This window comes from Engraulis encrasicolus, chromosome 1 (genome assembly GCF_034702125.1).
Source record: "Engraulis encrasicolus isolate BLACKSEA-1 chromosome 1, IST_EnEncr_1.0, whole genome shotgun sequence".
Taxonomy (NCBI): domain Eukaryota; kingdom Metazoa; phylum Chordata; class Actinopteri; order Clupeiformes; family Engraulidae; genus Engraulis; species Engraulis encrasicolus.
The window spans coordinates 23,521,728-23,536,727 of record NC_085857.1 but is presented as its reverse complement, the minus strand read 5'-3'; the positions used below and the strand labels follow the sequence as shown (position 1 = coordinate 23,536,727).

General features: G+C 43.8%; 1 protein-coding gene across 1 annotated transcript in view; it reads left to right on the top strand.

Moving 5' to 3' along the window:
- cacna1ab (calcium channel, voltage-dependent, P/Q type, alpha 1A subunit, b) overlaps positions 1-15,000 on the top strand; it is a 349,885-nt gene that overhangs the window by 312,712 nt on the left and 22,173 nt on the right. The window contains exons 42-46 of the mRNA XM_063208046.1: positions 2,111-2,207; positions 8,177-8,282; positions 8,851-8,958; positions 11,882-11,985; positions 14,565-14,677. Coding sequence (XP_063064116.1) covers positions 2,111-2,207; positions 8,177-8,282; positions 8,851-8,958; positions 11,882-11,985; positions 14,565-14,677 — 528 coding nt within the window. The remainder of the gene's footprint in view (positions 1-2,110; positions 2,208-8,176; positions 8,283-8,850; positions 8,959-11,881; positions 11,986-14,564; positions 14,678-15,000) is intronic.

Sequence of the window (15,000 nt, the reverse complement as noted above, 5' to 3'; positions counted from 1 at the left end):
TTTTATTATTTTATTTTTTTCAGTCCGGTTTTCTGTGTTGTTCTCCCACCTTTCCTTCCCTCTTTCTTTTCTACCTCTCCAATCTCTTCCACTCTTCTCTTCACTTCTCATTCGTTCCCTGTCCTCTCCTTCTCCCCCTTTCCCTTTTCTCATATCTCCCTCTCTCACACCTGCTGTACCCTCTCTCTCTACCTCTTTTCCCCTCTCTCCCTCCCCTTCCTCTTCTGTGTGTTTGTGTGTGTGTGCTTGCCTTTTCCTCTAACCACCCTGTATTCTTCTTGCAGCGGGCGAATTCATTACAAGGATATGTACAGTTTATTGCGAGTAATCGACCCGCCTCTCGGTCTCGGCAAGAAATGCCCCCATAGGGTGGCCTGCAAGGTTTGGACACCACTAAAAACCCCAAGTCACAACCTCACTGCTCGCATTTTGGAGACTGGAATGAATGTCGCTTATTTATTTTTTTAATTATTATTACTACTAGTTATTTTTTTCATTTATTTCTGTTATTTAGTCCTTCACATAGTTATTTTTGTAGACCTCTTTCTTTCTACCACATGTTTGTTGGATCTTCCTCTCCACCATGAAATGGTTTTCACCCGTTTTTTTTGTTTTTTCTTTCTCACAGCCATCTCTCTGTCTCTGCACTTGTGGTTATGACATGATGAGAACTTAGATTTTAAAAAGTGAATGTGTGGGGACTATGCAGATTCCCGGTTTAGAGAACGCATGAGACTCTTGCACTGCAACTGAAAAAACAGGCCTCACAACAAAATCTCATTGTTTTTTGGGTTTTTTTTTTTAAGAATCAACAGAACCTCCATCTTTTTTTTCTCTTTTTTTAAACATTTATATTTTTTAATACCCCGATTCGTTCATTTGTTTCGTTCATCTTTTTGAATGCTTGCTGTCTTCACCATTGCCTTGGCAGTCTGGGTACAGCAGCGTTGCATTTTGTTCTTGACTTGATTGATTGATGGATTGATTGATGAATTGATTGATTGATTGGGACGTGTGGCAGGGGACAGAAAAACTGCATTGACGTGACTTGGTCATTATCTGCAACCTCACTCTCACTAAACTAAACTCACAATTACTCATGCAGTCTCTCTCTCTTTCTCTTTCTCTTTCTCTCTCTCTCTCTCTCTCTCTCTCGCTCTCCCTTTCTCTTACTCACTCACTCACTCACTCACTCACTCACTCACCGACTCTCAAACCCACATGTGTCTAAAGCAGTGGTGCTTTGACCACTTGCCTGTTTCTAAAAGCCCCACTGCTGTTCTATGTGAGTGACCCTTACTGTCTCTCCTCTTCCTTCCTTCCTTCCTTCCTTCCTTCCTTTCTTTCTTTCTTTCTTTCTTTCTTTCTTTCTTTCTTTCTTTCTTTCTTCCTTTCTTCCTTTCATTCTCCCCTCCTTCTGAATATCTGTCTTTCTCTCTCTTTATGTCCTTCTCTGACTCTATCCCCCCTCTTCTCTCTCTCCCTCTCTCTCTCTCCTCTCTCTCTCTCTCTCTCTCTCTCTCTCTCTCTCTCTCTCTCTCTCTCTCCTATCGTCCAGCTCACATAGAACGGTGTTTACTGACCAAAACTAAGTGCTCTTCTCTTGACAGACACACACACATACACACATCCGCTCCCCACCTCCTGTTCTCCTCCGAAACGTAACCCCCCAATGAGCCTATACACACATTATACAGTGTGTATACTCCATACACAAACACACAAATACCAACTCCGATCTCCGCTCTTCAGTGACCCTAACCTATAAGCAACCAAAACAAATAACCTCTGTGTTTTTGTTTTTTCCCCCTCTTTTGTGTACCCCCATCCCCCACCCCACCAACCCATTTTTGTCTCATCATTACACTTCTCTGTTGTATGTTTGTCCGTTCTCGTACCCATCCTCCCCTCCTTCCCTCCTCCCTCCCTTGCGTTATCCTCCCCCCTGTTCCCCCTCTCCCCCCTCCACCTCCCCATTTGTTGTCAGTGTCTTACGTTCCTCTTTCCGTTTCTTCATTTCCTGTTGCTTTTTGGTTGTTTGTTTTTGTTTGTGTTTACCTTTTTTTTTTTTAAATCGATCACCGTTGGGCACCTGCCCTGGCCCTGGCAGCGGCAGGATCAGTTACAGTGATATGTATCAGATGCTAAGGCACATGTGCCCGCCCCTTGGCCTGGGGAAGAGGTGCCCTGCGCGGGTGGCATACAAGGTAGAGAAGGGGCTCCGCCCCTGGTAAATAATATTATGTATATCTATTTATATATCGTTCAGCCAACAGGGGGCGCCAAAAAACGCCGCCCTTCCACAAAAAAAAACACCCTAATCATTCTCTGTCTGTTCTCTGTTAGTGTTGGTGTGGTTGGTGAGCGCTGTTTTCTTCTATGTGGGGTTTTCAGTTGTTTTTACTTTCCGTTTGTTTGGTTGGTTTATTTTTTTTTGTTTACATGTAAGTGTTGACAGCTGCCGGTGGGATGGTGAATATTTTAGTGTTTTAGTGTCAGGAACCTACGTATATTCCCACAACATCCACAGGAGAGGGGGAACGGGGGCAAGATACCTTGCCAGCCTTTCTGCACCGTGCTTGCAGGTCAGGAGAACGTTGAGTAGTCAGGACAACGGCTATTTGTATTGTTATTATTATTCCTTTTAAAATTGTAGTACAGTTTCCAATTATGTGATTAATCGATACGTCCTAGCCACTCAGCAATCTACCAAGGCTTAGACATCATCTGTTACTTAGAAAGTAATATCGACTCCTGTCCGAGAAGTGCTTCTGAAGAGGTTGCATTAAAGCGAGTACTTTAATGTGAATTGATTAGCTTAGCTCCAGACAAGCTTGTCGATGTGTCTATTAGAAGAGGCTAGCACTCAGCTAAAGCTATGATAGTCTTTATATGGAGGCCTGTGTGTGGGCGTGTACAGAAAGACCGGGAAGGGGTGTGTGTCTTTGTTTCCTCTGGGTCTCTCCCTCCTGTGGATGGCACTCACACAAACACACATACACACCAACACACACACACACACACACACACACACACACACACACACACACACAGCTATTCTTCAGTTTACATTCACTCAAGCATACTAAGACGTTTAGGATGCCCAATATAGTGGAGTGAATATAGTGGACATAGGCCAAGATCACAGATAGGCTTTTCGAACGTAAAAGCTAGGATAGCAGTGTCCAAACACATTTACATAGCCTAGGGAGTATTCCAAGAACATGGTTAAGTGATAAACCTGGCTAAGTTAACCTACAGCAAGTTGCGAGCTTAATAATACATCGCCCGCAGGTGTTATTTATGTACGAAAATTAGGCACTTTTAGTAGTGGATTTACCACAACCTCCAGATTAACTTAACCTGGTGTACTACTGAACCAGCTTCTTGGAATACCCCCCTAGTCGATTAGCAAGAGATACTGTTCCTGCCCAGTGGTATGATGTAAGAATCAGTTCCTGGGTCAGAGGGCACAGTTAAGGTTAAGCAAATCCCAAATGTACAGGTTAGACACCAGTGGCTAGATATAGCTGTTTTTGGCGAGAGAAAGCCCTGAGTGTTTGTCCATCTTGTTTTTTTGTTTAATTGTTTAATTTTTTACGGGAAGTCCACGGCAAGAGCCACGACAATCACAAAGTTTTCCACCTGTCCTTTTGTTTTACCTCTGTCAATGCAGTTCCGATCTGTCTCCTTTCCCCTATCTCTCTCTCACACACACATATTCCCATTCTTTTTATCACTCTCTCTTTCTGTCTCTCTCCTTCTTAAAGGATAATTGCACTATTTTCAACATTAAGCCCGTTTTCTTAGTTGTCTGCAATGTAACAGAGGCTTGCTGCTGTCTCGATTATATGGCTCATTTTGAACAATCTCAACCTGCTTCAGAATGGATTGTGGTCTGCATGTCCGTGAAAAAATCCCCAAAACACCCTAAACCTCAGTTTTAAAAGACAACCAACTCAGCTAAGTGGCTTGTGGCCTTCACTGGTATTCCACAACAATTTTCTTTGTGAAATGTGGATTCTGTCGTGTTTTATTTGGCACTTTGTTAATCCTGTTGGTTTCTATCGAAGACTCGTTTTTTGTTGATATTAGTCTACTCCGTCCCAGATGTGCAAACAAGGGGTGCGTTTCTCTACAACATCACAACTAATCAACGATGTTAGCAAAAGTTAGCAACTTACTTGGTTACAATGCAATTTCCCATTGGAAACCTGCCATTGGTTGATGTTATGTGCTGAGTCGAAGTTTACATACAACTGTGAGGTCTTGAGCATGTCCAAATATGTTTAAGCATAAACAGAAAACACTTTCCACAACAAACTATGGTATGGATTACCAGTTAAGACCAGTAACCACTCCGGTGGGTTGATGTTTTTTAAAACTGACGTTAAGGTTGTTTTACAGTCATGCACATGACTAGCCACTCTGGAGCAGGCTGAGAAGGAATCAAATTTATCCAAATAACTGGGGCAGCAGCAAACATCAAACGACAGTGAGGGGGACTATTGCAGACAACTCAGAAAAGGGACAGAATATTCAAAATAGTGCGTCTGTCTGTTAAATACCTTGAACCTCCATCTTTCTCTCTCTGCTGCTCTTTTGCAGTCTTTCTTGCTCTTTTGCTCTGTTACTCTCTCTTCTGTCTCTTTCTCTGTCTTTCATTCTCGTTCTGTCTCTGTTCCTCTTTCTCTCTCTCTCTGTCTGTCTATCGGTTCCAGTCTGTCTATCTTGTCTTACCAGTCTGTACATGTGTCTGTCTTTATGCCTGTGTGTGGGTCATGTCATCTTTTATCATTGATGTTTGTGATTCCAGAAACACACGTCCCCGTATTTCCTATGGTGTAAGTTCTTGATAAACAATAAATATATGCCCCAGTCATGTACTACAGCAGAGTGAGGGTTCGGGATCATTTCCTCTATTTAAAATGTAGCGATTAAATTTAAATCTACCTTCACAGGTCAATAGGTTTGATTGTGGGACCATATATCTCAATTAAGGAATAGCATATGCCTTACCTGCAAATGCCTGACATGCCTTAGATACCCAGCTAAGCACACTAAGATCTATCCACTATTAAATGCCAATGCCTTTGGACCCTATTGTTATGTAGCGTTTTATATCAAATGGAGCGGAACGGCCATATGTTACCTGTAGAACAACAGATTAAGAGGCAGGGTGAAAGTGAATGAAAACGTTAAAAACCCCATTTCACGATTCTAAATCCATTGGTTCAGATTGAAGCATTTTTTGTCAGGCTGTCGCTACCAGTTTGAGGTTGAATGATTTGATTACAGTTACGAATATGCTGTGTTCAACATTTCACCCAAAAAGTATGGTAATACTTGTCACCGGGAACGACAGAGGCTTTGAGTTATAATCACCATTTGTTTGTTTCTTTCCTTGTGGCTTGTCTTTCCTCACGTTTTGTTTCAAACCTTAACCTTGAGTTTCATAGCTCTTCCAACGTAGCTTCCCTTTTTTGTAGGATTTGAAGGGATCGACTTGGCTAAAGTCTCCTTGTCTGCATACCCTAATCGTAAAAAATCAATTGTAATATAATCGATTGTACCCTAATCGATTGTAAAAGAATAATACCCTTTCATACCAAATTACCAGCCTGGCTATCGCCTGAGAAAATATAACTACTGAGAAAGTCTGGGGACTATCTATTTATTTTCTCATGGTCATGGTCCATGGTATAAAGGTCATAGGTTTGAAACCCAATTTTGGGCAATGTCCTGCCCCTCGTAGAGGACTGGATCGCTTTTCAACAATGCATGTAGCCATATTTTTTTTGCCAGGGATTGTAAAAGTATTTTTCAATACCTGTGATTGTAAATATATACATGTTAAGTACTACCTACCACTGCAGTTTAATTCCGGACTAGAACCAACTACCATGAGTGAGAACAATAGTTTTGGTTTGAAAGGGGATACCACAATCCTTAAAGAACTCCTGGAGACAACACATTCATCAACACTGGGTGGGAAAACCATTATGTACACAGTCATTAGTTTCAACTGTCGCCCTTTTTTTCTTCTTCCACCCTTTCTTTAGCTCTCTCATAGTCCTATCTTTTTCTTCCTGTCTTTCTCCATGTTTCTCCATTTTTGACCGTGTCCCTTCTTTCCTCTCTCCCTCCCTTTTTATCTGTGTGACTCCATTCCATGGCCTTCCAGTCTAATGGCACTAACAGCTTTCAATTCTATTCTATTCAATTCTATTCAACTCTATTGTTTCCCACCATTATCCTACCCTACACCTGGCTGATTCCAAAGAGGCAAAGATTTTTCTTTAACGACAACAAACAAAGAAAAACGTTTTTTTTGTAAAAGAGAAAAGCTTCACTTTCTTCCATGTTAAACACCATACAGAATAACACTCATTTACTACAACCACCTACATATAACAACAACAAAAAAAACACCATTCCCAAGACATACAGCACATACTAAGCACAAAGAGATCAGACCAATTTGGATGTGTTGTCAGACATCATCTTCCGAAACATGATTGATTTTGACAAAAGAGACTGCCAAATTAGGGAACAACGCCCCCTTACTCTCCCACTCCCCTTTCCCCCATTCGCCAAAAAAATGCACAATGTTTCACAAAGCCGACACGACGCTAAACCACGAAGTAAAGAAAAGAGGCAATGAAGATGATACTCTCTGTGTGCAACTGCACGACGGCTAGTGCTGTGAACAGGGGGCAGGGGAGGGGGGTGCATGTCCGTCCGCATGCCGCATGTCCGTGGGGGCTCGTCCGGTATCTTGTGCCTGTGTGTGCGGGTGGGGCCTGACTCGAGACGCTGTTTGGGTGGGGAGCACACTTTGCACGTTTGCTGTGGTGCATGTTCGAGCTGAAAGACTGTGCCGTCTTGCGCTGACTTGATCGCCTTGTTATGGTTGGGCTGATGCCTTTTTCGCTGCTGCTGCTGCCGCTGCTGCCACTGTATGTATGTAATTGGTTACCGAACGAGCTCAGACAAATGGCCATGATGACACACTCTGGCCAGCGCACACGCACCACCATGTTCACTCACTCACTCACTCAGACGCACTAATTCCATGCCATGTGCTTGTTCGTGAACGCCTCCATGTTCATTTTTTTCTTTTGAAACAAAAAAACAAAAAGGTAATTCCCAATGAGTGCCAGTAGGCATATAAAAAAATAACCTGGCCATTTCAAAACAAAAGGCTCTGGATGTTTTTTATACACCTGCTCACTCATTGGTGTATGTACAAAATGTGTAATGGCCTATGTTGATCGGCAGGGGGAGCACTAAAATCCTTGTAACTCCAGCCCATGATGTCACTTCCTTTGCAGTAACTGCAGACTGTAGCATTAGCACTACCGCTGTTGTCTGTTGTTTTGATCTGTGAGCGCTCCAATTAAGTCTCTTAATTGAAGTCTATGTCCTTTTTGCTGACAAGGTGGACGTGATGAGTTATCTCATTGTAGCTGTCTGTGTGTCGCGCATACAGAATGTGTGAATGAACTTCCCACTTATGCCATTCACACATCGCGCAGCAAGCGTCTGGAGGTGCGCAAGTTTTGGTATTGTCGGCCATTTTGTCTCGGCATCTATGTGATCCCAGCTCTCACAGATACTAGTCAGGAATTCAACTCTCCTCCCTTTGGTCCGTCTATATACAACACCCAATGAAATCAGATCCATCCACTTTTCTTGGACAGAAATGACAATGCAAAGTAGATGAAAACGGCTTGACCACTGGCATCAAAATACTGATACCTAACTGTCAAATCAAACATCTATCTAATGATTCAAATATGGGTTGTTGAAACGGTCTGGCAGGAAGTGACTTGAGCTGGGGTTTTTTAATCTTCTGGGCTCCCAACCCCCTCCCCCCAAAGAAAAAAAAAGAAAAGAAAAAGAAAATAAATCACATTAGATTATCCAACCCGCCATTGAGTGGGGGTTGAGAATGCTAGCAGAGAGCTTAACTCACCCCCCTTCATAGGATCCAAGACTGAAATGAAACAACCAATGGGAATCCAAAAGAACACTCTCATTGGGGTTTTTTTGTTTTTTCGATCTTGGATCCTATGGATTGGTGTGACTTAGGCACCCATTTAGTCTTTTTTTAAGAGTTGGCCCGTGCCCAAAAGATTGCTGACAGCGCTTCATTGATTGACCTGTTCCACAGAGGCTGCTGCGCATGGACCTACCAGTCGCTGACGACAACTCGGTGCATTTCAACTCCACTCTGATGGCCCTTATTCGCACCGCTCTTGACATCAAAATTGCCAAGGGTATGAAGGACCGGCCAAGTTCTGGCCTCCATTTTGATCTTTGGTTTTTATTTTGTTGTTGTTATTGTATTTAAATGGTCTTTCCTGAAAATTTGACTTCCCACTACTGTAAATAGAGAAATTACTGTATGACTTTCTGTCACTTCCTTCACACTACTATCTTTTCTCTCTCTCTCTCTCTCTCTCTCTCTGACTACCTCATAAACTGGAGCTTTCCACTACCTATCTGTCAACAAGACTGTTGTGTGTGTGTGTGTGTGTGTGTGTGTGTGTGTGTGTGTGTGTGTGTGTGTGTGTGTGTGTGTGTGTGTGTGTGTGTGTGTGTGTGTGTGTGTGTGTGTGTGTGTGTGTGTGTGTGTGTGTGACCGTGAGCATGCATGCTCCATTTGCATATTTCGGAGGTATGGTGATATTTTTGTCTATACCTGTGTATATAGATTTTTTGTTACTAAATATATGTTTACACACCTATGTGCCGCTGCTCTGACATCACCTCCCACCTGACTGGTGCCCACCCGTATGGCACCTGCCTCGCTCTCCACCTGCACTTACGCACTCCAACCTCCAGGGGGTGCAGACAAGCACCAGATGGATGCGGAGCTACGTAAGGAGATGATGGCCATATGGCCGAACCTCTCCCAGAAGCACCTGGACCTGCTGGTCACGCCACACAAGTGTAAGTTGCATAAAAGGGTAGGTAGGGTCTGCGGCCTTGGTGGTGCTGGCGGTGGTTGAGGATGACTCACTTCCTGCCTCTTCCGGCACCCCTGTGCTGCGACCCGCCCAATGTGATGTGACAAATCACCACTCATCCGAGGAAAAGCTTCTTTCAGCCAGTACCACTCACCGCTCGGCACCCTCTGATCAGGCACCAGCCCTTAACCCCGCACCCAGCCCTACCCCAATCTTCCCCTTCCCAATCCTACATGTTCCACCTGCTAGCATCCTCCCTTTCTTTCCTCCTTTCTGTCTTTCTCTGTCTGTCTTTTCTGCCTCAGTCCATTATCTCTTTCAGCTAATCTGTCTGTATGTGTTAAGCTCTCTCAGATAATCTACCTCTACCGCGCCTGTTGATCTCTGTCTGGATAGCTTCACCTGCTAATGTGTAATCTTGCACCTCTCTCTCTACCTCATTTCTCTCTCTCTCTCTCTCTCTCTCTCTCTCTCTCTCTCTCTCTCTCTCTCTCTCTCTCTCTCTCTCTCTCTCTCTCTCTGTACAGTTCATTCTTTCGCTGTGTTAGCTATCAATTTGCTTTGTAGACCTAGTCTCTCCAGCTGGCACTTACCATTCTTAATCTAGCGGCTAGATTCTAGCCTATCCATGTCACTCTGTGGCGAAAGGTTGTTTATAGTTTAATTAATTACAGATATACTCTTTAACTACATCTACGGTCCCAGAAATCCCTCACCTCGTCTTTTTTCTCTCTTTGACTTCTCTCTATCTGCCTTTGTTTATCACCTCGTGGCAAATGAGCGCCACCCACGACTTGGCCCATCTGCCATAAAGCCCCTTCTAAGTAGATCTGGATCTTACAGTCTTGATCTGCTGCTAAGTAGGCAAGAGGTGTCGGTAGCCTGTTGTCTCTCTTACCACAGACTCATTCACTGGGCCCCACCCCCTTAGCCTGATTATCATCGACTTTCAAATCTCTTCGAGACTTTGTCTGACCAAGAGCATAACAATTAACATTTCCCAAACAGCATTTCATAAAACGGCCTCCCTTGGTTTTCTAATGGTTGGTCTCGATTTTTCAGGAACTCAGAAAGTAGTTGCATTTCTCTTGACCTAAAGAGTAGCAACGCTGAAGGTGTTGCGTCACTAGGAGGGCACGGTCTGTCTACCACCCCATGGCATAGTAGTTGCACAATAGTACAGGGTGCAGTATGACGTGATATCTGAATGTGTCAAGGTGCTGTTTGTGTGACAATGGCATGCAAGTCTTGTTTCACTGTGATCACCTTGCGTCAAGTTTTAGGCCTCTATATTTTGTCGCCGTTTACCCCTGCCAGATATCCAAGTACTGTGCAAGAGTTGATGATTCCCTCCTCCCTTTAATCCCAGTCTGTTTTGAATGCATGCTCTTTCGTTCTTTGCTTTTTTATGTCCAATCCTCTGCACACCAAGGATATGAAAACCTTAACATTAAGTGTCCTTTAAAATCCCCATAGAACCTTTGAAAGGGCATACCCTAAGCAAGCTGACTCTTGTTTCTGTGGAAGAATATTTATGTCTAATCCATTCAATTATACACCTTATTCAATTATCTACCTTCTCCCTCTCCTTTTTGGTATGCTTGGCATGTCTGTGACTCTTCCTCCCCCTTCCTCTTCTACCCTTTATCCCAATACCTTGTGCCCTTCTCCCTATATCCAGTCCATAGCCTGCCATCAGAGGGTGCCCCCTATAGACAGTTCCTCTATAGAAGTCTTTTCACTTCAGGATAAATTAAGTAGGGCCCTTGGGCAGTGTCCCTCTAAAAGACAACTATATCATCTACGTAAAGGCCTTGGCAAATAGACAGCGAAGTTTGGCCTTACAAATAGTGCTGGGAACTTTTCTAGTATATTTGTGGATGTCTAGGTCATAGGGTAGCCTACAGGTTACAATTAAGTTAAAAAAAATACAGAAATATCAGATAATAAAAATGTATATTGTATGTATGTATTTATGGTAACAATTAATGGTTTGATGAGTAAATGTTGATGCATTTTACGATATTTATAGTTGTGGCATGGTACAGTAAGGTTAAATTAAGTTACTTATTAATTATTGCATGCATAGTTAAGTGCATTGAGTATTACCTAGAATAATCCTTTGAGGAAATAAGTCAATGCTATGCTTGTTATTATTTGTAATGGACCAAAACTAGTGCTAACTACAGTAGCAATTGAGTAAGTGGTGAAGAAGCCAAAGTCGTAGTATTGCACAAATAGTATAAGTTGACATAGCAGTAGAGTTATTGTTTCAGTTATTCATATTTATGGCATTATAAAGACGGGAGAACCTTGGCCTATTTCACCATTAAGCTGCCATCATTTCATGTCCCAGGAAATAGTTGATATTTTGTACCTCCATGAAGCTCAACATTTTTCTTTCTCTATCAATATGTGTTAAATGTTCTATTCAAACTCCAGAAAGCTATTCTGGAGTCTTGAGAAAAATTTGAGCTGCTTATCGGAACAAGACTAGCAACAGGAAATGGCAGCAGTTGTGCCGAGTCACCTTTGCGACCCCACGACATGGTGAAATGGTCCACAAGTCCTCCTAGCTTGTAGTCCGTAGAGATACGTCAGTAGAGATGATAGATGCTTCAAAGCAAGGTATCTATCTGCCTGTGAAAAGACTCAGCCTTGTGGCGTACTATATCGTAAATCTGTTTGTCTGTTTTGTGCGTGTCTTTGTGGTACTGTGTTTGTTTGATGTTGTGATGTACGTACAGTGTATATATATGTTTGTGTCTGTGTCAGTCAGTGGTGTCAGTTTGTGTTTGTGGCATGCCTTGTCTCACACCCCCATGAATACTACTACTCCTCCCCCCACGGCTCAGGGTCCCATCTCACCTCGTCTAATCGTGCAGGGTAACTTGTCCGTTTCTCAGCAGCGACAGACCTGACGGTGGGGAAAATCTACGCCGCCATGATGATCATGGAGTACTACCGACAGAGCAAGGCAAAGCAGCAGCAGGCTCTACGAGAGGAGCAGGTACCAGTATGACCTCATAACCCTCTCTGTCCCGGCAACATTGACCTGAACCATTGCCACTCCCGTCCCACACCACCCATACCCTATACCTTCTGCTGCAGGGAATCCCTTGCAGACCCATGCAAACCCTAAGAAACTCTACGCAAACCCCTTGCAAACCTGAATGAACCCCTTGAAATCCTTCCAAAACCGTGCAACCACACCCAACCGCCATTTCAGCCCTAAAGGAACGCCTTTTAACCCGCGAAGCCCCTTGCATCCCTACATGAATCCCTTCACAGCCCGTGAACCCTCTTGCAACCATATCCAAACCCCTTAATACCCCACCCAATCCCTAAAACCACACCCAATAGTTCTACTTGACTTAATATACAGCAATTCATTCATGATGTACACTGTATGCAAATGGAAACTCTTGAACCCTACCCCAAACCCTTGCAACCTTATCTGCAACCGTACCCATACCACCTACCTTCCTACCTGAACCTTTGTCTAACTCAAAATCCTCCTCGTAAACAATGCTTAAGCAAATCGACTCACAAAATGGTTTTATTGTTAGATCACATCACATTCCTCAGGGTTAGCAGCATGTTACCTATATTCTTCCGCATGTTTTATGCGTACTGTATAGGCCTATTACTTATGTTGTTGGCTTAGCTAAATTGACTACGGTATCCTTGATAACAGTAGGTCCAAAGGTAAGTCCTCACTTCACTGTAGTTTTAGTTCTTGACAATAGTACTTGTAATATCCACTCTTAACCGGCAGCTTAGCGGTGCTACATTAGGCCTTTTTTATTACTCACTTGTGCAAGTTCTGGTTAACTCGTGACGTTGTAGGCCTATTGCTAGTGTTAGCATCTTTCAAGCTCACTGCTTCTGCTTCATCCCTCACCTTCACTTCCTGTTTCCCCCCTCTACTTTGTTTATTTGCCCAATGAATGACAGTCAAATCAGGTATGTAGAGGCACCGGACACGGACGAGTCAGGAGGTTACACGACGTACCGTGAAACGCAGTAATGATGGCAATGAGGATACAACATGGCAGTTTCTCCATGTCTTTCTTGTGTCTGTCAGTTCCTCCCTGTCCTTATTGATGTGATGTCTGTTGCTGTTGTTGTTGAATGCTCCACCCCAATTGTTTAAGGTGTAGTGTCCGTGTTTCCACCACCAGGGGGCTCTAAAGCACAATGTTATACAAGAGTGCCAAGCCCCGTGTATATATTGTAAGTCTCCTCTATTCCTGTGTGTCTTCATGTCACTGTCAGCGGTCAGTAGGTGTGCTGGCCCGTTTGGTTTGTACTGTCCGTTGTTATGAATATTTGTGCCCCCAAAACTTCATGCCATTCCATTTGGAGTTCCATGTAGTCTCCTCTCAACATCGTTGCAATAGTGTTGGTGGTGGTGTGTGTGTGTGTGTGTGTGTGTGCGTGTGATCCCTTGTCCTGCCTCTGTCACCCTTTTCACATTGTGGCTCAATGTGGTGTGATCAACCCTTTGTGGTTTTCTGTGTCGTCTTGTCTATGATTCATCTGCCTACCCTGGTCAATCTCTCATGCTATTTAGTTATTTCTCTCTCTCTCTCTCTCTCTCTCTCTCTCTCTCTCTCTCTCTCTCTCTCTCTCTCTCTCTCTCTCTCTCTCTCTCTCTCTCTCTCTCTCTCTCTCTCTCTCTCTCTCTCTCAGTCTATCACTCTCTGTCATTCCACATACAGTAGCCTCATACTTTGTTGATTTACCTGTCGGTTTACGTGTCTTACTGGATACATTTTTAGTGTTGGTCTATCTGTAGTCAATGACTGAGTCACCCGTCTCATTCTCATCATTCTGTTGCCTTTATCACATCAATCCCTCAATCACACCAAGTCTTCATTTTCTGTCAGCCTCTCTTGCAAATATTACAGTAGATTTTGATCCCTAAAAAATAGCTTCTATTTCTCCTGTGTCTGTGTGTGTGTGTGTGTTCTGCCTGGATTGAGTGACTTGCGTTTGAGGTTAAGATGTTGAGATGCAGATCTTGGCAATGGCCCTTTTAAGCAGCCGCGGAACTGTTTTCGAGTTTTCCATTCAAGAAGAATGGCCTAGAGTACAAACTGGCCATTGATCATTTCCTTTAATATAAATGGAATCGACAGACCTATGAGGGAAAAGTCATCTTGACTTATGCAGCATTGGCGACTTGCCCAAAAGGGAGCATTGCCTTGCCTGTGCCAGGCATAGACTGTTATGGGACTGAATAAAACACCTCCCATAACAATCTATGCCAGACAAGTACTAAATCAAAGTAACAAGACAGCACATCCCGTTCAACAGAAGGTGAAAAAGTGGACTCCATTTCCCAGAATGCTTTTTGTTTTGTCCTCAAACACCTCCAGCCCTTCGCTCCCACCTACCAAACTAACAACAACCAATCAACCGCCTGCAGAAGGGCAGAGACATCTCCCCTTCTGCTCTGCGATTGGTTGGAGGCGAGCTGGTCCAGCTCCTGCTCTGTCCCTGCCTTCCTCCATCCGTGTTCCATGAGTGTGTTTGTGTGTTGTCTGACCCCAGTCCACCCGCCATGTCGTATCTCGCACACAGAACCGAACGCCATTACTGTTTGAGCGCATGGCAGCGTCCCCGAGCCAGGAAGGGGTACAGCCAGGCATCAACGGTGTACCCCAGCCTCCTCCTACGGACCCAGTCAACAGCCTGTAAGTACAGATGCCACACCTCTTACCCCACCCCCACCCCCTTTCCCCTCCTACTTATTTTCTCACTTCCTTTTCCTGATTTGCTGCTCTCTACTTCCTGTGTTGATATTGTGCAGTCACTCTGGATTCATGCGATTTATAATAGGGGTGAATTCGGGTAAATTGGGCCACTTTGGGCCATTCGCTTATATGCAAAAAAAGTGGCCCAATTTACCTGAATTCACCACACGTTGTTCATGCATGTGTTGAGTCCACAGCCTAGATGAAATGGCCTGCCTATTACCTCGGTATCACACACGTGTGTCCGTGAGTAGCACTGCACT